Below are 23,228 nucleotides of genomic sequence, written 5' to 3' on the forward strand. Positions count from 1 at the left end.
CTTGCTTAACCTGAAGATGAGATAGAAGGGTGGTATGGGTATTAACGCTTATTGATCTTCCTGAGATGCATTTTTATTTCAAGTCATCAAAAGTTAAGTTTTCTATCTGTGTTGTATTTACTCATCCTGCGCCAAGTTTTTTGTATAAATATTAAGTTGGAGAACTGGTACTGTCATTTGTAACTTTGTTTTTAAATTTTTCAAGAGAAAATAAATATTTAGTCCATGGTGCCTCCTTTCATTTTAAACTTGAGTATTGGCAGTGGACGTATTAATGTCCACAGTTAGGATACCACAAACAGTGGTATAACAACAAAAGATTTCTTCCCTTGGTCACTATCCTCGTCATGCCACTGTCTCTACATTTTCACAAATACGACAGAAAGTAATTGGAATGTCTGCGTGTTAACCAGCCAGAAGTTAAGGCCAAGTTCAAACTCTTTTGTTTGTTGTATTTTTGTTTTTTGCCAGTAGAGCACCAGTGCATGAGACTGGCATATCTTAAACTATCAGCCCTTCATATTTGCTCAGGTTTCAGCTAAGTAGTAAAATATTAATTTTTGTTTGTCTCCAAAAAGAAGTAGGCACAGACAGAGTTAACCACTACTCCCATAGTAACAAAACATCAATATTCTGATGATATTTAGTATATACATAAATTCTGTGATACTTTGGGAGAAATAGCACATTATGAAAGATAAACTTTATTGCTTCTTAAAGGTTTTTGTCATATTGTACGGGATCTGGGCTAAGTAGTAGAATGCTATGCACTATTTTTATAGATTCAGCACTGTGCTCATAATTCTGAAGAAATACTAAATTCACAAAGTCTTTAATTGAAGACAAATATATGTACAAATACAGAGCAAGTAACAAATGAGAAAATCAAAACCAGTAAAATCATGTGATAGATATATTCTGTTCAAATCAGAGAAATTGTTAAAAGAAAAAATTACAAATAATACCCTGTTTCAATTTGGCAATTTCCTAATATATTTTCCTTGGTAAAGTTGGACACTCCAGCGAGAAAGTAAAAAAGGGAAGAGAGACAAGTTGGATTAGATAGAATAAATTTAAGGCTGTCACAGTTTGGTTTGTACCATACTTTCAGAGCAGCCAGCTCAGAGGTAAGCTACTTCTATCTGTCCGTGTGGTTAAACTTCTCCAGTTCTCTCCAAATGAAACATTACAGAAGAAAAGAATAATTAATAGAATATAACAATGTAGGTTGGTGACTGATGAATTACAACCTGCCATTTCCATAAAAAACATGGCCTGTATTTTATGATAATAGTACCAAGCCAGACTATTCATTTTATGCATTGTATTTGTCTTAAAGTACTTAATATGAACATGGTTTTAGCAGATCAGCCATGCTAAGGACACAAGTGTTCAAACATAAAGTTTACAATGAGGCACCAACAATAAATACAGAAATAATTATCACCTTGTTTTCTTTCCTTCGTTCACAGTGGATATAAGTACAGTTTTGAAACTTCCACAAAATTAATAAATAGTCATTGTAAGAGTAGTTTACACTTCTGGTGTGATGTGTAAATCCATGCAACATTAAAACACATCAACAGACTGATGTTTCCTCGCCCCCTAGTGTACAGGCTATAGTTTCAAGCTTGTCTGATAAATGGTAGTTCTGACACATAGGGTCTGTTGCCAGTGCTTCAAAAATCTGCAAATGAAATACATATAAGAATGTAGAGAGATCTTAAAAAATATCTGTGCCATTATCCAACACAAGTCACAATAAATATACACTGTTATCAAAAACAAGAAATAGAACCTAGAGTACTCGGAAGTTCAGAAATGAAATTCATTAAGAATGCATGTCCTACCCTAAGATTCAATGTTTACAGTACTGTAAAAATTCTCACCTGTTCACTGTATTTTGTGATGTATCCATAAAGTTCCTTGAGAACAGTTGTCATTTCTATTTCTACCTTGTGGGCCTAAAGAAAATATTTCCCTACATCAGTACAAAGGTAAAACACTAACATTTAATTACATGTATAACTGATGAAAATCTTTAAGTTGTTTCCTAGCTTAAGGAAAGTCCCAATGCATCACTGAACAAGTCAGCACCATTTGATAGCTGACACCTTATTATTATCACCTTTACTTAGTGGTAGAATTGGAGATACATCCTATACTTCAATATAGCATTCACCCACAGGGAGAGGTAGCATGAGCCTGGGGATCAGTCTTGCATTTATTTGAAAAGCTTTTTGAGTTTAATAATTTCCAGTTCTGAAACTCAAGAAATTACAATTTACAATAAGATTAAATTCTGCATTCAAGGGCACAGGACCAATCACATTTTTCTATGAAAAGGAAATGAATCTGGGAGAATGCTGAGTTTAAGTCAGAAATTTGTGCACCAAGTTTAGTCCAGTGGGGTGAAGGTGGATCCTTTGTCAGGTTCATTATTATAAAAATAATTCTCTCCTTCTGATTAAACTGCAAGAATAACTTTGTTTTTAGTATTTCTGTTCACCTCAAACCAACTTATACCATACATAATATAGCAGAAGACCCTAACTTTTTAAGACTCTATCCTGCTGTTACTGTTCCCTTGCAATATGCAAGATAGTAGATAGATATGGGAATTCTGGATGTCTGGACTAAAAGTAAGTACACTTACTGATGAAAGATCCTGCATCATGATCTTCATCTCCAGATCTGAGATTATTGGTAACAGAGCAATATCCTGATAGAACTTTCCAACCATACATCGATAAGTAGGAATGTCACGAGCAAAGAGTAACTTGCTTGAAGGAGAATCCTGGAAACAACCAGAAAATGTATAAAAAATAAAATATTTAACAAACACTGAACCAGGTGAAGGTTGCTACTAAACACATGCAAGTTAACAAAACTTGGCCCTATTTTACCTTAATGGAGTACAAATACCATTTTATATTTCAAAAATCTTGCATTGACTGGATATGCTGAAGATATACTACAAAGAATGTATAATAACATAATGGTATGAATTTAAATATTTTAAAATGGCTGTCATTCTATAACTGTTGTGGTATTTCTCCAAAATTAAAAGAATTATGGGTGAAGGATAAAACATTTACAATACTTCTAAACACACCTTCCCCAGACGATGCTGAGCTGTCGAGCAAGCATCCATGAAAGTTTGGGCAATGACGGATAGAGATGAATCCACAGTAGGAGTTTTATCAATGTCAAAAATAAAATCTGGATTTTTCACAATATTGATCCAGAACCTAAGTAGAAGGCTATTACTTTTCCAAGCATGTACTACTTCGGGATCTGATATTCCATGTCGAGTAGCAGCAGTGTCTAGTAAATTAAACAACCACTTGATGGCTGGAGGTAGAACTTCATTAGTTGTCAAGATCGTAGAGAGAAAATCGTCCACAAACTGCTGCACTGTACCCTGAAATAACTTCTAGTTATCACTTTTAGATTATTTTATAACCTTCTTTCAAGGAAAAAAAATATTTACCTCATTAAATTATACAGTACTAGATGTTACCTATGAATGATAAAGATTAACAGCTTTATAAGCACAAATTAATTAAGGAAAACAACATAAATATAAAGCTAATTAACCAACTAGTTTCCACACATGTAATATGTGATACATCAAAACTTGTTGGGTATTAATATTTTTTTTGTTTTTTTACTTAATTTGTACTTATAAAGCTATTCATATTTACAACAATATTTCTATCACGTGACTGTACAAACATAATGTACATATTTATAAACAGGCAATAAGCAAAATAAATCCCCCATGAATGTTATTATTATTTGGTTTCTGTTTGAAAAATTATAAGTATTTCATACAATGTCTATTACCACTGGAAGTAACTTTTCAGTTTAAGATTTAACCCAAGTATAATTTTTCCATTGAAAATTAGTTTGTATATTAAAAAAACTAATTTCAAACATTTTATTCAGTGTGAACAAGCTTTGTAGTCACTATGAGAAAAACCTAAACAGTGGATTGATGAAGTGAAGGAAAAGTGTTATTGGTAACTATACAGTTCTTCACACTATATAACCACACAGCAGCAGGTATAATAAATAAACTTAGTATTCTGAAGAGTGTTTAGTCTCAGAAGCTCTCAAGGGACGTCCAGTTCAATCTACACTAAAATATCATTTCATACAAGTCACCTGTCACACACCTCACCTTCTTCTAAAGTACTATGTTTTATTTTTAATATGTATCTTCATACAGGTAACATACTAAAACCCCAAAGATCTGGGACATTTACCACTTTAAAGTGACAACAATATTTAGTTACAACCTGAATCTTTATAATCATCAGTCTTCAATAAAACTTCTTACAAACCTTTGTTGATAGTAACCTGGTAAGAAATATTTCTGGCATAGCCTTGTGGCTGTGATCTTTCTGCTGCTGATCTGTGAGAAGTTCATCTGTGGATCTCACCAAGTGCCAGTAACGCACTATGGGAATTTTTTCATTACTTCGGGGAGAGTTGGGTGTCATCACACCATCACTATGGTCTTTAATACAGAAACATTCCTTTTGTTGGATGATTCAAGCAATAAAGTCAACATATATATTTTTTTTTTTTTTGGAATATCTTTTTTCCTTCAAAAGTAAATTTTCGTTAAGGAAAGTGTTATAGAGACCTAATCATTTCTTTGACTTGCTACTTCGAGCAAGCTAGTTTTATTGATCCATAGCTTAGTGTTATCTTATAGAATAAATAAAATGAAATAAAAAATGCCTCATGTACCAATAATTACAATATCACCTAACTTGTTCTATTAAAACAAAAAACGTTTATTGAACAACAAATCTGCTCAATTATTATAAGAAATGATAGCAAGTTATTACAGTGATATTTCATTAAACAACCTAAGATGAAGTTAGGAATTCTAATTGCTAGTTTTTGTTTATTAAACTTAGAATTCACTACTGATCACTGCCTTCATTATGGTAGATAACAAGTCAATAAAAACCTCTTTGCTTCACATCTTTGAAGATTTGTTTTTATAGTTTTTTCTTAAAAGGCTGTCATTTATCCATTGATTATGGATACAGAGTTGTATTTATTACAGGGATAGTATACTTACTTGATAGCTCTGGGTAACTTTGTTTCATTTTAGGCACTAAGCTCATCACAGCAGATTCTTTAATTCCATAATGTTCAAGAGTGTTGATGCATTTCCAGCCATTTATGGTCTTGGTTGTGGAATCTTCATCAGCTAAAGTCAAACGTCCTCCTCTACCATGGTGCCATTCTTTAGAGATTAATGCAATAAAACCTTTAACAGTTGTTTTGTACAGTGGAAATTATCCTAAACATTGTAGTTTCAGTATGAAATGTTTCTTGTAATAAAGACATTCTCTGTCTACTTGTAACTTTTTTAAACTGAAATAATTTCTAAGCAAATTAAAAAAACTTTATAAAACAAGCAATGCAGTAGACATATGAAAGCATCCTTTCAAAATGTTATTTCACACAAACCTATGTTTAAGTCTAACAACAATGAACCCTTTACATCACTTGCTAAACCTTACTTGAAAGCTACTTGTATTCTTTTCGTTTTATCTAGAGTTTGTTTTCTGAAACAGGTAAAAAAAAGGCTTACCTATGTCAACATCTAGTACAGATGGTCTTTGTGAAAATGGAATATTTTTATAGAAACCATCCAATACCTTAGCCTTAACTTGGGTAATTGTATCACAGCTGTTAACACGAAAATGCAGTTTCTCCTCTTCCTGAACCACTTGAATAAACTGAAATGACAGTTCATACTGGTGATTAAAATTTACCACATAGCTTATTTACAGACAAGTCTTTCATCATAGTCTTGAAAAATTTCTTTATCTTTACATTAGATGTAAGCAAAGTCCTTATAGTCCCTGGTGCTCAACAGTAACGTACTACTGCTGTCATAGAATGTAGAGAAACACAACTTGCATATTTCAAAATTTTATTATTTCTTAACCCTAACCCTCCTTTATTTATATCATTGTTTGTTGAAAAAGAAATTAGTAAATGTTTCTTAATTCAGTTATTGTAATAAGAAAACACTAAAAACAAGTTTCTCACTTGCTTTGTCATGAAATCCTTCAATAAAAAAACAACTAAACCTCTTAGAGGACTTTAACAAAAAGGATATAGGTTATATTGCTTGTGTAATAATTTCAAAGTTACAAAAATGCATTAAAATACATTTTTTTGAAAGCATTTCTTTGTTTCAATGTGATCAAACACACAAAATGGCACATGTTTATATTTACTTCAGATGTAATATTGTTCTAGATGGAAGCAGTCCTTTAAAAGCATTTTAAAGTAAATATTATGTAAAAAAAAATTATATATGCCAAGATTATAAAATAAATGTAATTTCAGCATGTTTTGCCACTGAATGGAAGGTAATTTTATGTAGATTATAATTCCATTTGAATATTTTTACAGAAAACTAAGGTTCTGCTTTGGAAAATTCTTTAAAATATCCTGGACTACCCATAGTTAACCATAATGCCAATTTAACAATTCTGAGAGTTCTAACTAGTTTAAAACAGTAAAACATCTCTAGACAAATACTTCATAACATGTCAAAATGTTTAAACGATACAAGTTGAAGAGTGATATGAAACATGAGATCACACATTATAGTACGTGGAATGTAAAAGAAGAATTCTGGATGACTTAAAAATGTTTTATATCATGCATGAAACAAAGTTAATTTCTTCTGGGGATATGTTAGATGTCACTCTACCAATGTCCATACAGTTGAAGATTTGTTGTTATCCAACTCCCTTTGGTTAAGACTTTCCAAGTCACTAATAGAAAATTATTTTAAAATGCTTATGAACAAATAAAACTTGTGAATACGTTAAAGAAACACAAACAATACCAAGATGAAAACTCATAAATGATCACTCAGACAGATTTTTATGATTCGTAGGCATCCACAGATGTACTAAGTTAATCTGATGCACAATAGAACATCTGACAAGAATAAAACAAATTCATACGTACATAACAGTTCACCCCTTACATTTACAATACTAGTATCCTTTTGTCTAATTATACTTGCATGTTTCTTGAACTTTCATATATGTTTAAATCTTTTCTCAGTTAGCATTGTTCAAATATTTTCAAATGCTGTATGAGATGTTTGTTTATTAAAAATAGTTCAAGTGTTCAAAACTGTGAATTTAGCATTATAATAAAATTACAGTTTTTTCTTTTTAGAAATAATACTGTTAGAAAGTTAACAATCAAATAACACTATTAAAACCTACCCTAAATTTTCTTGTAGTTAGATCAGTAAAACAAGCTAAACTAACTTTAAGGTTTCAAAAGTTTTGGATGAAACAGCCAACTGTGGATCTAGTCAGCACAAACCTGCCAAGGAATCAGTTTACACCCAAAAAAAAACGTGTGTCTAGTGGGGCAGCGAAGATGCTTGATAAACAATTTACATCACCAGAACTTGTCATGGGTGCAATAATCTTCCAGAGAAACTTCATCCATCTCATCAGCTCCCCTCACCCCACTAAATACCGGGTTTTGATAACTGTGGTGGGTAGCACAGATAGCCCATTGTATAGTTTTGTGTTTAATTATAAAAAAACAAACAAACAAACCATCTCATGAACATGTCTATATAACCAGGGGTTAAAAAAGAACACAGCCATCACAAATAACATGTTCTGGTAATCTACTGTGTATGGAAGAAGAAATTCCTACAGAAGCACTAGTGCAGATGGAAAAGTGCTGTATATAGCTTACTGTTTGGAAAGTCCACTCCAGCCATGGTGTTCTACATACTGCTTATAGTGGCCAAGATATTTCATATTTAAATTATAAGATTTTAGTTTTAAAATCTGTTAATTTATAGCTTTAATAATAATAGCTATTTGCATAAAATATAAATGCCTGCCATTTTGCCCATTAACCTAATATTTTCAGTGTATTTCAATGATTTATTATTTCAATATTAACCCTATTACTGACTTTTAGTCACTGACATTGTCATTTCTCCCTCTGCTAGGAAATTAGTTGCAATAATAGTCAGATGGGATCTCTAGCTTGTCAGGATAACAATATCCATAATGTATGGACGTTCCAGTTTGAGTCACAATAATAATCAGATGGGATCTTTAGCTTGTCAGGATAACAATATCCATAATGTATGGACTTTCCAGTTTTAGTCACAGTAATAGTCAGATGGGATCTTTAGCTTATCACGATAACAATATCCAGAATGTAGGACGTTCCGATTTGAGTCACAGTAATAGTCAGATGGGATCTTTAATTTGTCAGGATATCAATGTCTATAACGTATAGACGTTTGAGCCACCATAATAGTTAAATTGGGATGATCAGCTTGTCAGGATAACAATACCCATGATGTATAGACGTTTGAGTTTGAATCACAAGTAGTCAAGTGGAGAATTTGGGCTTCTTGAAGAAACTTTTACACAAACATTGTAAAGAATGTCTTCTAAACTTATGAAAGTATTAGTAATAATCTGTGAAGAGTGTTGTAAAAAATCACCTTAATATTAATGTAAGGAACTTACCACAACACTGTAACTGGTCTGTTCACGAAGAAGCCTTTCTTCAGAAAGAGAATATCGAGCATCGTGTGTTATAAAATCCACTGGTCCCTTTTCAATTTGGTGTTTAATAGCACTGAACAGAAGAAACAAAGAACTACCAGCATAGTCCTGAAATAACAAATATGATTTCACAAATTTCAAATTAAAACATAATAATTATACCAAAAGTGCACAAAATCTGATATCATAAATCATTACCATGACATATGTTGTTTTGTTTCATTTTTTAAAGAAATGATAAATTAATTGCTCTTCATATACAAGCAAAACAATTTAGAAATATACTTTTTGTACAAGATCTTATGTTTGTGAATTCAGTAAGTTTCCTCTGAATTCAAATTATTCTCATCCAACTATTAAACAAGTAACATTTTTAAGCTTACTTTGATATAATTATACATGCAGACAGCCATCCAGTTGGTCAACAGCTTTTCCACAACAGATTCTGTTCTAGAGAAAGTGAATTATAAAAGATAAATCACTAAACTAAGAACTAGTTAACTTCCATTCCACTACACATACTCTCAGACTATTTTAGTGTTGTATTTTAAGAACGTACTAACTTTTATATATCTGGAGGTTAAGAATGATAGACAGTATATCTCCACTGCAATGTGGGTCCTACTTTTCAGTCACCTCCAAAACATAGGGTACATTTTATAATCCCATATTGTAGTTTGTACCCTGGGATCTTTTTAGTTGATGCAACGTTTTTTGTTTACCAGTCTTAGCCTTCATTTGCCAGTCTCACATAAGAAATAAAGAGTAGCAGACACACACAACACTTTTTGCAGAAATGGAAAATCTTTACATATATTCACAAAATACTTGTGTAGCTAAAAAACGTTAAACCCATTCCCTTGCTGTCACAAGTATCATTTTTATGTTTTTTTAACTACTAAATTCAAAACTTAAATCTCAACAAACATCTTGATTAAGAAGGAATAATAAAGATTTAAAAAATAATGTAGGATGTATTCTTTAACTAATTTAGATAATCCACTAAAGACCTGTAACAACAAACCTTACTTTCTCAACATCAGATGTATTGTGGGCATCTTGTCAAACCAATCTATATAATGTATTAAATACCTTTAACAATAAGCCTTACCTTCTCAACATCAGTTGTGGGTGTTTTGTTCCTACATATTTGTTTATCAGTTTTAGGAGCAGCTCCTGAAGGATTCTGAAAAACAAATTAAAATGTTATTAATTAATTAACAAGCTAGACAACTGTTTAAAACCAAAGCAATTCATAATTATCTCATTAATAAACTGCAATGATTAGGCCTACAAGTTGCAGAATAGTGCAGAATTATCCTTCAACAAAATCAAATACCTTTTCACAAGCACAAAATTAGTTTGTTATACTTATCTATCAAGAAAAATAGATCTTTCACAAACACCAACAAAGGCTACATATTAACAATTATAAATGGTTATAAGCTTCATTAAATGTACTGCCACTTAATGAAATAAACATATATACATTTTCTAGACTTTGCAGTTAATACATTACAGTACATGATTGTAATGTATTAACTATATATATACATATATACATTTTCTAGACTTTGCAGTTAATACATTACAATCATGTACTGTAATAAAACGTTTCAGAGTGAGCATGAAAAAAAAAATGTTATCTTTGATATAATCTTGTTTGTTGGTGTCTGGATGTTATTTTAGAATTAGGAAATCCTAATTTCATATTTTTTTTTTCTAAATAACAGTGGAACTTACTCTGTTGCATAGTCCAGTTTCTCTATTAAAATAATCATGATAAGAGAAGCCACATTCACCCTGATTAGAAGAAAGATACATAGATTTAATCCATTATCACCTTTAGGATTTTAAATGAATATGTATTTGTACACATTTAAAATTCAGATACTGAAGATGAATAAATGTAACTAGCTTTATATAACTTCACTCATAACTGATTACTACACTTGAAATTTGTTAGCATTTAAGCACTAAAAAGAAATAAATAGATTTATATAAATAGAAATAATCACAACATACTTGTCTCTGATGGTAAATGTTTTTTGGCTCTCCAATGTATGAATTAAAGTTAATAAGAAAGGCTTACAGTAGATAAGCTGTTCAAACTGAGCCATTGCCAACTGACAGTTGGTTTGAGGTCCATTCAGTTGCTGAAATATTTAGTAAATTAAGAAATCATTTAAAAACTGAGCTATAGTTGAGAGTACAATTAGATAAAATAACAGTACATAGAAACTACCTACCTATTAATATTCTTTAGACTGAGCTATAGCAGAGCATACAATTAGATAAAATAACAGTACGTAGAAACTACTTGACCTATTAATATTCTTTAGACTGTACTATAGCAGAGAGTATGATTAGATAAAAGTAACAGTACACAGAAACTACCTGACCTATTAATTTCTTTACACTGAGAGCAGGGTACAATTAGATAAAATAACAATACATAGAAACTACTTGACATATTAATATTCTTCAGCAGAGAGTATGATTAGATAAAGTAGCAGTACATAGAAACTACCTGACCTATTAATATACTTTAAGTCATCATGGGTTTATTTCATATTCTTAGATTTAATTTTATTAATTTTCTTCATCTATTAATTAACATCAAAATACTCTTTGTTTTCTATTTTAAATATGTTAATATACCCAAAGAACGAGTAACAAAATATAAAGCACACATATTTTTGAACATAAAATTATTGCAAAAGGAAGTTCCATATAATATATGCAGTACACTGAATAAATTAAAGGATAAAAAGATCAGATGAAAATCCATATCATGCACAAAGTATAATTTTGTACATACTGATGGAATCAGTTTGTTATCTCCTTTTGTGTAGGATAAGGAACTTGCAATGATGTTAGTTTTGCACAAGACATGTTCTAGAACAGGTTCTAACACTTAAATTTCTTTTTATATGTAGTTAAAAACAGTATTTTATTTTCTTATAAAACAAAAATTATATTCCAACAACTGAAAGTAACCTGATGTCATATTTTATTATATAACTGTTTCTTGTTGTATGTTTTCCCACTATTAAATGTTTGCCAATTATTAAGCCTCCAGATACATAAAAAGAGAGTTTTTTGTTACACCACTATTCTTTAAAAACCTAATATTTTTTCACAAACATCAAAAAGGTCCATATTAAGCACAAACCAATTAGAACAGTCTTGTAAACAATTACTTAAATTTATAAATAAAATGAAGTTAAATATTAATGATTGAAACCTATAATTTGTAAAATAAAACATTTAGATTAGCAAAATGCTGCTTAAAATGAATTTAAATTAGAAATATTTTTTGTAAACGTTAACATACACACTGGAAAAGTCTATAATCTGTCAATACAGATCTTACACCTTTACCAATGCTATGATACTACTTTACCAATTTAACTAGTTCAGAATAATTATAGAAAGGTTTACCTTATATTCCTTCATTACAGGATTTTCTGTCATTCCTGGAAAGAACACCCTCATTACAAATGTTTGATAGTCTAAAGTTGGTACACCAGTGATCTGAATGTCGTTGGTGAGATCAGTCATGTCAGTCTGAAGTTCTGCAAATGCTACAAAAATAATCAACTTATGTTCATGTGATTATTCCAGCTCTATGATTGGCAACTACCGTGTATTTTTTATTTATATTCTACATTTCTAATTGGTATCTGAAAAAACATTGCATGGAAACAATTTAGTAAAATTTGATGTTTTGCAGTATTTGATTTATAGAGCTAGGACTGAATATGTAAACTACTGATTTATAGAGCTAAGACTGAATATGTGAACTACAGGAAAAGTATGTACAATAAAAGAAAAGCTAAATGAATTACTTAAAAATGTTTCAACTTGATAATACTTAAGTGTTAGCACACCCTTTGAAAGTACTGCAGTAGAAATAATTCCTGCAAAATTCTATAAAAGTGTTTAAAATTATAAATATTATGGAACTGCTCCCCTCCCCATTGTATGAAAATAAACAGCACCAATGTATGGCATGTTGACTGTTTAACAGTTAGTGGCTCACCATCCGTTTGGTTGGATGGTAAACACCAGCATAATATCTAGAAAAGTACAGGCAGTTAAACTATTCCCAGCAGTAGTGTGAAGTGCACTCATGGGTCTCAGGATAGGAACTGCAAATAAATCACCATTTTTGGCTGCCAATGGTTATTTCATCATGAAATAACACATATGATGGGTTTTTTTTCAATAGAGTTGTATGCCAACTCTCAAGAAGTTATTTGAAACTAGTGCTGTTGATAATAGATGTGGTTGACACAAAAAGGCCAAAAGTGATGTATTATACAACTTGTATATTTTTATTTTCTGTTTCTTCATTGCAGAACAATGGCACCCTGAGCTAGCTGCTGCGTCTACCATGGGGAATCAAACCCTAGGTTTGAGCACTGTCAGTATTTAGTCTTACCAGCTATTCCACCAGGGGACATTGCATTTTCAGTATATTGCAATAATGACAAATTAACCATTTAGTACTCATTGTTTGCAACCCCTGTATGCATATAATCTGTGTTGTTCCAAAGCTACTTTCAATACAATTCTAGCCTTTTTTTATTTTAAATGGTACATTACATTTCATTAACACTTCAATTATTTTTATACCTTGTTTACACTCGGACCGTACACTGTTTTCTAGCGTATCCATCTGAAGTTGTATCCTTTTGTATTCTCTCTCAGATTGAGAACTTTTGTAGTGTAAGACAACCAGGATAATTAGTGTGACCAGCATCAGTATGGCTCCACCAGCTGCGATTCCTCCAACAGCTGCTGGTGGAAACTCTGAAGTTTTAATGACCTCATAACGAAGATAACCAACCTTATAACGAAGATTCTGACCAACTCTGATCTGTTAGAGAAAAGTTTGATGTACACTTCATTAAAAAGTTGATAATGAAAAGCAAAACGTGATATTTACATACTGTGAGGCCTATAACAGAATTGAATATTTAATGTCCGTTCTGAGTGACAAAACATAACATACCCCAAGAATATCTTAACAATCCTTTAATTTTGTGATTACTTCAGTAAAAGACAGAAATTTATCTAAACCCTGTAACCTAAGCACTTTCCAAAGGTGAATCTTTCTTCTTCAGGGGTAAATAGTAGAAAAACATACAAGACTATAAATCATGTTTCACAACTGTATTCATGAACATATCTTTCAAAGTACATCTATACAAATGAAGGCAAGACTTGTGTTCATAACCAGTAGACTTGTAGCAAGTGCTCAACCAATCTTTAGGATGTAAAGGAAAGCCCAATTTTGATTAAGAAACTTGTTAAAAGTCACCTGGTAAGAAATTTGAATATCCTATCACTCTTTCAAATGATGTATATTTGTTTTCTTACAGGAGATTTTGCTCTGTAGAATTGCAGGACTTCTAAACAGTCAAAAACAAAATTCACATAAGTCAATAAATATACTACACATTTTCCTACTGATAAATATCATTACATTTTCATTTTGAAATGTTAATTTTATTCTGTTCTATTCATGTTTATGCAAATTAACTTGCATCACTTTTATTCTAATGAGTAAAATACTCCAAAAGCTACTAATGACATTTTCTACCATCTATAATTTTGAGTCACTCACCAAAGAGAAGGCAACTGGCTGGCAGAACCTACCTCCACCTCTTGGTTTACTTTTTACGAACAAATCGTTGGATGGTCATCCCACTATAAAGCCTCCATAGCTAAAAGGGTAAGCATACTCAGTGACAGGTTTGAATTCCATGGCTCGCAAGTTGCAAGTCGAGCACCTTAATTACTACACCAAAAGGGTTAATATAGTTGTCAACTTCACAATCAAACCTACAAAATCCAAGAAAACTGTAAACACTACAACAATAACGACTCACCACAACATCTGGCAGATCATTATCAGTTGTTCTTCCTCTTTCATCTGTGCCAGGTGGTTGGACCTCTGGCGGAAGACATACTAGTTGGGACGCACTCAAGGATGTCACATTGCACGGACGAGTGCCAATAGTAACTTTCACTTCTGACTCTTTACTTGCAAGTTGCAGGTTTTTTCCCTGTACATACATTATTCAAGTAAACATGATAAGTAGAGTTTGTATGCAGCTGAGAAACAGTAACATAAACGTAATGTGGAACCCCAGATTTCAGCAGTGTAAGTCTGTAAATTTATTGCTCACCCACCAAAAAACCATACTTTGCAAATGTTGACTGCCAGTAAATTCAGATTACAGGAGTTACAGAATAAAGCACTGACATGCATTTACAGTCAACCTTAGTATACTGTAAAAAATGCCTTATAATAAAATAATAAAACCATGTTATTCCAGACAGAGTCATTCTATAAAACAAAGGCAGAAAAAAAGTAGTGGGGGGCATATATTACAAAACCTACTTGATGCATGCTAATCTTCATTCAATGAGAATTTTGTTATTGTATATAGAGAGAGACTAATCACAGTTTTTCATGTTGAGTAATTAATTCATGTGGATATCTTAATTAGTTAAAATATAGAAAGTATTTTACTTAAATGTAGCAGAAAAAAACAACAACACAATGCTGCAACAGTTACTTTCTCAGAGTCACAGGTGTTTTTGATTCAAACAACTATATATACTGACATAGTGACATCTTTACAGTTTGTCTCTCAGAAAGTTTCTTCTCTACTAATATTCCACTGCTTAGATGCTGGTTCAGTGTTAATAGTTACATTGAAGTCAACAGCTATTCACTAAGCTAGCTCACCTCTATAACAAGGCTCTCGCCCTTGTATAATTTGATTCCTTCCTTTTCAAATTGATAATATACAGGATCAGGCACATAATGTAGGTTAGTTTCAAGGTTTGGATAGTAACGTTCAAGTTCTCGGACGGAGTGAACACCATCCATCACAAACCCAATTCTCAACATGATGTTTCTGATATCGTGAACTTGGTGAAGCCTACTTCTTCTGTAGACTTCGGAGTGTACAGCAGGTGAGGGACACAGCATCACAGTGTTGTTAACAACTGAGCAAAACTACAGAAATAATTGAAGTGTAGGCTGTTAAAGTTCAGCATCACTTAGAAATATTCTCTAAATCTTTTTAAGGTATTCTTAATAGATACATGTTGAATTATTTAACATAATACTTATAGGAGATAAGATTAACATTTCTGCATAGATGAGCACAAATGTGATTTGTCTTTGCTTTTGATGAAAGTTGAAATTGAATTTATTCCAAAATTAAACAATGAGCTTACAGTTTCATTAACTACTCCAGTATGGCTGAAAACTACCAATCTTGGCTGCTGAATAGATGTTAGGTTGGTGCCAACAACTCTTATAATTCTGCCTCCACTGAAAGATGGAAAAGAAACAAATGATATGAAAAGATCAAAAGCTACATTCCCACAAGCATTAATTTAAATATCTTATAATTCTGTTGTGGTATAACTCAGGTAGAGCTACACCAGAGAGGTCAGCTTGGTAACTTTAAACTTAATAAAGCCACTGACTACAAAATTTGTATATTTATATTTATCCAATATTTATAGCAGACAAAAAAATGAAGTGTTAAGAAGTATAACAGAAATAATATAAATGTTTTATGACAAGTATAATTAGAACAAGTTACATAATTGACTCTAACCTTTCAAATCCTCTGATTCTGAAGCAGATACCTGAATCATTAACTCACCTAAAGCAGCTACTCAGTGGCTTGACACTTTGTATGGTAGGGTCTTTTGTGTAGAGATATGGATCTTTAAGGGTTAAATTAGTGTTGTCAATCTGCAACAACAGTTGTCCAATATGATAAGATGGTACAGGGGCACGAGTTGTACGGCAGCTGAGTTGACTACTGCTGGCAAGCGGTCTGAAATACAGGAATGGATCTGAAAACTACTATAGAAAGCTGAGAGCAAAATTTAAAAACACGTATATCTATGCCTTAATCCATAATAACATTGCTACAGAAATAAAAAAATATCCAAATTTTTCAATCAAAAACTTAACAAAGGTAACCTATGATTAACGTCTGACCCTATGAATAACAAGTTAACTTTTAATTTTGCATAAAAGTGGGGTATAAATGGTTTAGAGTTAAGAGTCATATATGAAAACTATACCTTTACTATGAATAACTATTACTTTATAATTAAAATAAATGAAAACAATCTACCTTTCCACTCGGCATGGAAGGTCGTCAAGGAAAATCTTCACTTCACTTCCTACATTCAGATTGTTGCCACTGAGATAGATTCGTGTACCTCCAGACTGGGGACCAAGCTGAGGGTAAATATCCTCAAGTGTAACCTCCTTTAAAAGGTTTGAATGTAATATTGTCTTATTTATTCACTACTTACTATGTCAACAAAATATATCTGTTTAGTGTAGATTTTCTTACAAATTTCTTTCTAAAAACAGTTTGTACAAATAAACATTAAATACCAGCATTCTCCAAAACACCAGTTCTTACTTTTGCCTACCATGTGATAGTATCTGTCCAGATCATTGTCCCTATTTTGTATTTTAATCTTCTGGTTTAAGTGCATTAGAACATGTAACATTTATGTTGAAAAATTTTTAAAGTTACACTGAACCAAGTGATCTTGCAGCTACTTGACTTGTAGAATTATGAGAAAATATGACCCAAATCACTTGATATTCTGAAATTAATAAATACAAAATTATCACTGCACTGGGAAGCTTGTTTGTGTTTACATTTCATTTAGTATTTTTATGTAAAGCTATACAAAGAACTCTCAAGTATAACTGCCAATAAGTATGAACTCACAGACTACTAGGTGGAAGGCAGCTACTCAACAGTTACAGCACTAACTGTTGGGTTATTCCTGGTTGGTTGGTTGATTTGGTGTTTTATGACACAAAGCAGCTAGGCTACCTGTGCCAAACATCCAGTTAAAAGTTAAAACTAAAGTAAAATTAGGAAATTTATAAAAGAAAATTAAGGTAAAAATAAAAAGCATAAAACCAATGTTTACATCTAGTCTACAGCATTAGGAGAAAAACTACAGTAATACAAGTTGCAGAGGGCTTTCTGTTGCATAACTGTAATTATCATAACTCACCAGGAAGAATAACAGGTAAGAACAAAAACCACCATCAGTTACCTGAAGTTGGCCTTTCCAGTCTTGGTTCTGAGTTACTTGATGTTATGGCCATTTTCAAAAAGTAAAGTAACAAAAGTTTTAAAAGATTTGTAGCAAAATTGTAATAATAACTCGCCAGAATTACTAACGAATAGTTCAAACAGCAGAGTTAGTCACCTGAAGTTAGCCCTTCCAGTCCTGGCTTCAAGTTATTTGGCATTATAGCCATTTTCTAATTTCAAATTGAACTAGATGTACTTTGATTCTTAAAAGGAAATCACATTAAAAAAGGTCTAATTTATAAATTATTAAACATAAATGGCATTAAAAAGATTAATGGCCTTTAGAAAACTAAAAACATTACCAAGGTGGACAGTGTCACCATCACCAATAATACTGTCTAATGTTACGGACAAACCTTGGGACAGAATATGGTTAAAATTGTGCCATCGTTGAGAGTCATAATGATGACAAGAAAGTAAAATGTGGTATCACACAGACTACACAAAGGTGCATCAGTTCCAGATAAAAGAAAACGATGAGTTAAAAACTGCGACCAATGCGTAGTCTAGTTAGAACAACTTTTTCTTTCCAATCCTTACAGAAGCAAGATGGCCAAAGTCCAATATAGGGTTTTATTTGGAAAAGCTTGTTGTCACATTGCTCATTCCAAGTCGACTGCCAACTAGCACGAAGCCGAGCCTTGAATACAGGACCATAGTCCATATATGGAACAGGCACAGTGGTGATAGTGCCAGAGCAGATAGATTTAGCTTTGGCATTGGCGAGCTCGTTCCCACAAATACCAACATGGCCTGGTATCTAGAAAAGACTGGATAGAAGTAGATGTTAAAGAGAAATGGGCTAGTCAGTTTTGAATATTGGAGAGAAAAGGGTGTGAACTAACGAGAAGCAATTCCAGGGCCAGTAGAGAACTAAGCGAGTCAGTATAAATAGTGCAGTTTGAGTATTACTTAGCTTCTATGTGATCCACGGCAAGAAAAATGGCATACAGTTCAGCAGTGAACACAGAAGCTGTACAGGGGATTCTGCACGCAACCACCGAATCACAACAAACCATGGCAGAGCCCACACAGTCACCTGATTTTGAACCCACACTGTCGTCAGAACCCACACTGGTTGTTTGATTCAAGGGACCAAATGAGGCAAGCATTAACCATCCTCTCTAAGGTCTTACAGAGACAGATTGCTAAAGCAATTGGATGGTAGTTTGAAGGAATCTTGGGATCCTTCTCAGGCTTAGAGAAAGGTAGGACAATAGCCTAGTGCCAGGCATCAGGAAAAACATTCTCCTGCAAGATCCAGTTAAAAACAAGCAGAAGAACAGTAAGAGAAGCAGGAGATAAATGGCACAGCATTTTATAGTGTACATCATCAGGTCCAACCAATGTATTGCCAGACTGATGAAGGGCCAGTTTAAGTTCCACCAGTGTGAAGGGACGATTATGGTCATAGAGACAATCAGCTTGAAAGGAAAGAGGCATTTGCTCTGCCTGAGTCTTGATGGCTAAGAAGGTGGAGGAAGAAGCAGAAGTGCTAGATACCCAGCAAAAACTTTCATCTAGTGTATCAGCTACTTCCTGGCCATCAGGGAGCAAGATTGAGAGGAGAATGGAATTATACTTCCCACTGACCTTTCAAATCTTGTCCCATATGACTTTGGAAATGGTGTTAGAAGATATGCTGGTTGTGAACTTAATCTAAGATTCCTTCTAAATTTGACATCTTACCCACTAGGCCCGCTAGAAAGCAATGCAATGCGAGAGTGTGGGATACCTACAAAAAGTATCCCAGGCCCATTTTTGAGCCTTCCGTGCCATATGGCAGGCAGAATTCCACCACATATGAGGATATTATGGAAAACATGTCAAGGTTTTAGAAATACTTTGAGCAGCTGCTTGTATAGTACGGTCAGTTACTGCTGTCACACAGTCATCTATTGATGGCTTACAGATAATGGCAGGATAAAGTTCTGTGAGAGTAGTGAAAGAGGGTCAATTTGCTTGATCTAGCTTCCATCAGCCACATGGGTCAGGTGGCATCGGCCATGACCAATCTCTCTCAAAATTATAGGAAAATGATCATTGCCTCGTAGATTACTGTCAACTCTCAAAAAAAAATGGAAAAATAGTGAAGGGGAGCCAATTGAGAAGTCAATAGCAATAAAGGACTGACTAGGTGTATGAAAATAAGTAGAAGAACCAATATTGAAAAGAGAAAGGTTGTTATCAGAGAGCATATGCTGAATGGAGTGACCCTTCCTATCAACATAAGCACTTCCCCAGAGGAGATGATGTCATTTAAAGTCCCCCAGGTTTAAAAAGGGAAACTGCAACTGTTCAATGAGAGCATCAAGGTCTGACTGATTATAAGTATCTCCAGGCAACAGGTAGAGAGTACAAATAGTAATGGCACAACCAAAGGAAACACAGATGGCTATGGCCTCCAAGGGTGTGTCGAGTGGCAAAGACAGGGTGGGTACATGCTGATCAACCAACAGTGCCACCCATCCATGCACTCGTCCATCACACAACCTGTCATTTTTGTACAAAGAAAACCACTGAAAAGTGACTGTATTGGCAGGTCTCAGAAATTTTCCTGTAAGGAAAGACATACAGGATGGTAGAAAGCAATCAAGGTTTTGATGTCATCCAGATTAGAAGGCAAACTTCGACAGTTCCATTGTATAAAGGTGGCCATTTTATTTACGTGTAGGTGAATTGGGTGGAGAACCCTTCTGTTAATGACCACATCTTTTTTCTTTACTGTCTTTTTTTTTCGAGGGAGATCTATCAACATCCATGGATCCTGACCTAGGTCGATTGTGCAGGTCTTTGCTGTTGGAAGAGGATTTCCGTAACTGAGGATATGAATGAATGATCGTTTTGCATTGTGGATGAGAGAAGAAGATGTATCCAAGGAAATGCCTGTACCCAAAACCAAAGGAAGGGGATCTTGGGATTTGTTGGAATGTATAGAAGGGACAGAGATGGGTGTTGAAGTTGATTTATCAACCTATTTAACCATAGAAGTCAAAATACTTTTCATTTGTTTTGAGAATGTTTCTTTTGAAGACACAGAGAGATCCATCTGCACTCCCACTGTAGTAGTGGGATGAAGTGCAGCAGCATAGGTCCAAGATGAAGTGGTGGACAGCAACTTGCAAGCCCCAAGATAAGTAATGTTATGAATCATTTTCAAACGTTGCACCTCTTTTCTTCCAACCATTTAGGGCAATAACGAAAGTAGGATGGGTGAGATTCAATGCAATTGATGCAATGAGGGTCCATTTCACACTCGCAGACCCTTGGTCCTTGCCAACACACCACGCTCACGTCAAGGAACCATGACATGACGTCTTTGAGTGACTGAACCACTGACACCGGAAACATCAGAGAGGGTTTGGAATGTATGGCCGTACTCTGCAATTTAGATAACCTGACTTGATGGTGGCAGGTGGACATGGTAACGCAAATGTGAAAATGAGGAAATTGGTCGGCATCATAATTCCATCTTTGCGAGTGGATATGCACCTCATTGCAAAACCTCTTGAGTGGAGAAACCAGCGAGAATCTTTAACTCTGGAATGTTTCTCAAATCCCTCTCAACAATAACTCCTAGTAACGAATTCAAAGTAGCATGAGGTGTAACCTCAATAGGTATATTCCCAATTGCTTTTGAATGTAAGAGGAGTTCACTGTATTTGAGATGTGGATGTTTCCACCAATATGTCACCATATCAAAGCTTTTTTACTGACTTTGGAGAGCCAGCAAGTCCCTCTAGTCTTTACTGAATAAAAAAGGGAGACATTTGCCCTAAAGGTTTGTCTGAAAGTGAATGCAATATAAGAAAATGAGGTACAACAGGTGGTACAGATGGTGAGGACTACTGCTCAGAAGCTTCAAGACTTGGTTGTTTACCTATACACTGTTTTTCACTATTTTATTAAGATTTTAATTAGAGTATCCATAATGAAAAACAAGGTTGATTGATTGAGTGTTTTATGGCACAAAGCAGCTAGGCTATCTGCACCAAACGTCCGGTAAAAAGGTAAAAATAAATTAAATGTAGTAGACTACTACAATGTTAAGAGAGAAAGCAGAGCAAGAGAAGTTGTAAAGGACTTTCTCCAGCAAAATGGTAATGATCATAACCCGCCAGGAAGACTAACAGGTAAGTACAAGAACCACCATCAGTCACCTGAAGTTGGCCTTTCCACTCCTGGTTCTGGGTTATGTGTTATAACAGCCATTATCAAAAGGTAAAATAATAAAAGTTTTAAAAGACATATAGCAAAATCGTAATAATGATTAGTCAAATGTCCAGTAAAAAGGTAAAAGTAAAGTAAATGAAGTAAATTTCATAAAAGAAAACAAATGTAAAAACAAAAAACGGCATAAAATCAATGTTGACATCCAGTCCACAAAGTTGTAAAGGACATCCTGTAGCATAATGGTAATGATCATAACCCACCAAGAAGACTAACAGGTAAGTACAAGAACCACCGTCAGTCACCTGAAGTTGGTCTTTCCAGTCCTGGTTCCGGGTTATGTGTTATTATGGCCAGTACTACAACGTAAAGTAATAAAAGTGTTAAATGACATGCAGCAAAAGTGTAATAACAACTCACCAGGACGACTAACGGGTAGTTCAAACAGCAGCATTAGTCACCTGAAATTATTTAATGATCTGGACATTTTTCAATGTCAAATTGAACTAAAGATTGAGATTCTGAAAAGGGAACCACAGTTAAAAAGGTGCAATGAATAAATATCCAGCACTTAAATGAGATTAAAAAGATTAATGGTCATTAAAAAACTAAAACCTTTATCAAGGTGGACAGTATCACCATCACTAATAACACTGTCCAATGTTACAGACAAACCCTGGGACAAAACATGTTTAAAATAGGGTTTTATTTAAAAAAGCTTGTTGTCGTGTTGCTCACTCCAAGTGGACTGCCAGCTGGCACGGAGCCGAAGCCTTGAATACAGGACCATAGTCCATGTATGGAATAGGCACAGTGGTGATAGTGCCAGAGCAGATAGATATAGCTGCCATGTCTGCAAGCGCATTCCCATGAATACCAATGTGGCCTGGTATCCAGAAAAACTGGATAGAAATAGATGTTAATGAGAAATGGGCCAGTCGGTTTTGAATATCAGCAAGAACAGAGTGCGAGCCAAGTGAAGTGATTCCAGGGCCAGAAGAGAACTAAGAGAGTCAGTATAAATAGTGCAGTTGAAGTACTGCTCAGCTTCAATATGATCCAGGGCAAGAGATATGGCGTACAGTTCAGCAGTGAACACAGAAGCTGTCGAGAGGATTCTGCGAGCAACCACCGAACTGCAACAAACCATGGCAGAGCTCACAGAATTACCTGATTTGGAACCATCCGTATAAATTGGAACCAAATGATTGTTTGAAAGATGTTCAGTAAATAAAAGATGGTACTTCCAATTGGGAGTTTCTGTCTTTTTCAG

The 23,228-nt window shown here is 33.8% G+C and overlaps 1 protein-coding gene across 6 annotated transcripts in view; it reads right to left on the reverse strand.

Annotated features, from left to right (window-relative positions):
• Positions 1–816: 816 nt before the first annotated feature.
• Positions 817–23,228, reverse strand: part of LOC143244237 (plexin-B-like) — a 124,728-nt gene continuing 102,316 nt past the window's right edge. For all 6 annotated transcript variants that reach the window (XM_076488541.1, XM_076488542.1, XM_076488546.1 and 3 more), the window contains 19 exons: positions 16,793–16,929; positions 16,310–16,486; positions 15,873–15,969; positions 15,376–15,648; positions 14,510–14,686; positions 13,251–13,494; positions 12,054–12,196; positions 10,635–10,765; positions 10,353–10,412; positions 9,721–9,795; positions 8,993–9,059; positions 8,571–8,717; positions 5,621–5,768; positions 5,102–5,269; positions 4,350–4,525; positions 3,116–3,424; positions 2,657–2,797; positions 1,890–1,964; positions 817–1,687 (listed from right to left, as the gene is read on the reverse strand). In XM_076488541.1, coding sequence (XP_076344656.1) covers positions 1,580–1,687; positions 1,890–1,964; positions 2,657–2,797; positions 3,116–3,424; positions 4,350–4,525; positions 5,102–5,269; positions 5,621–5,768; positions 8,571–8,717; positions 8,993–9,059; positions 9,721–9,795; positions 10,353–10,412; positions 10,635–10,765; positions 12,054–12,196; positions 13,251–13,494; positions 14,510–14,686; positions 15,376–15,648; positions 15,873–15,969; positions 16,310–16,486; positions 16,793–16,929 — 2,853 coding nt within the window. In that variant the 3' untranslated portion in view covers positions 817–1,579. The remainder of the gene's footprint in view (positions 1,688–1,889; positions 1,965–2,656; positions 2,798–3,115; positions 3,425–4,349; positions 4,526–5,101; positions 5,270–5,620; positions 5,769–8,570; positions 8,718–8,992; positions 9,060–9,720; positions 9,796–10,352; positions 10,413–10,634; positions 10,766–12,053; positions 12,197–13,250; positions 13,495–14,509; positions 14,687–15,375; positions 15,649–15,872; positions 15,970–16,309; positions 16,487–16,792; positions 16,930–23,228) is intronic.

This window comes from Tachypleus tridentatus, chromosome 2, assembly GCF_004210375.1.
Source record: "Tachypleus tridentatus isolate NWPU-2018 chromosome 2, ASM421037v1, whole genome shotgun sequence".
In the NCBI taxonomy this organism is placed as follows: Eukaryota; Metazoa; Arthropoda; class Merostomata; order Xiphosura; family Limulidae; genus Tachypleus; species Tachypleus tridentatus.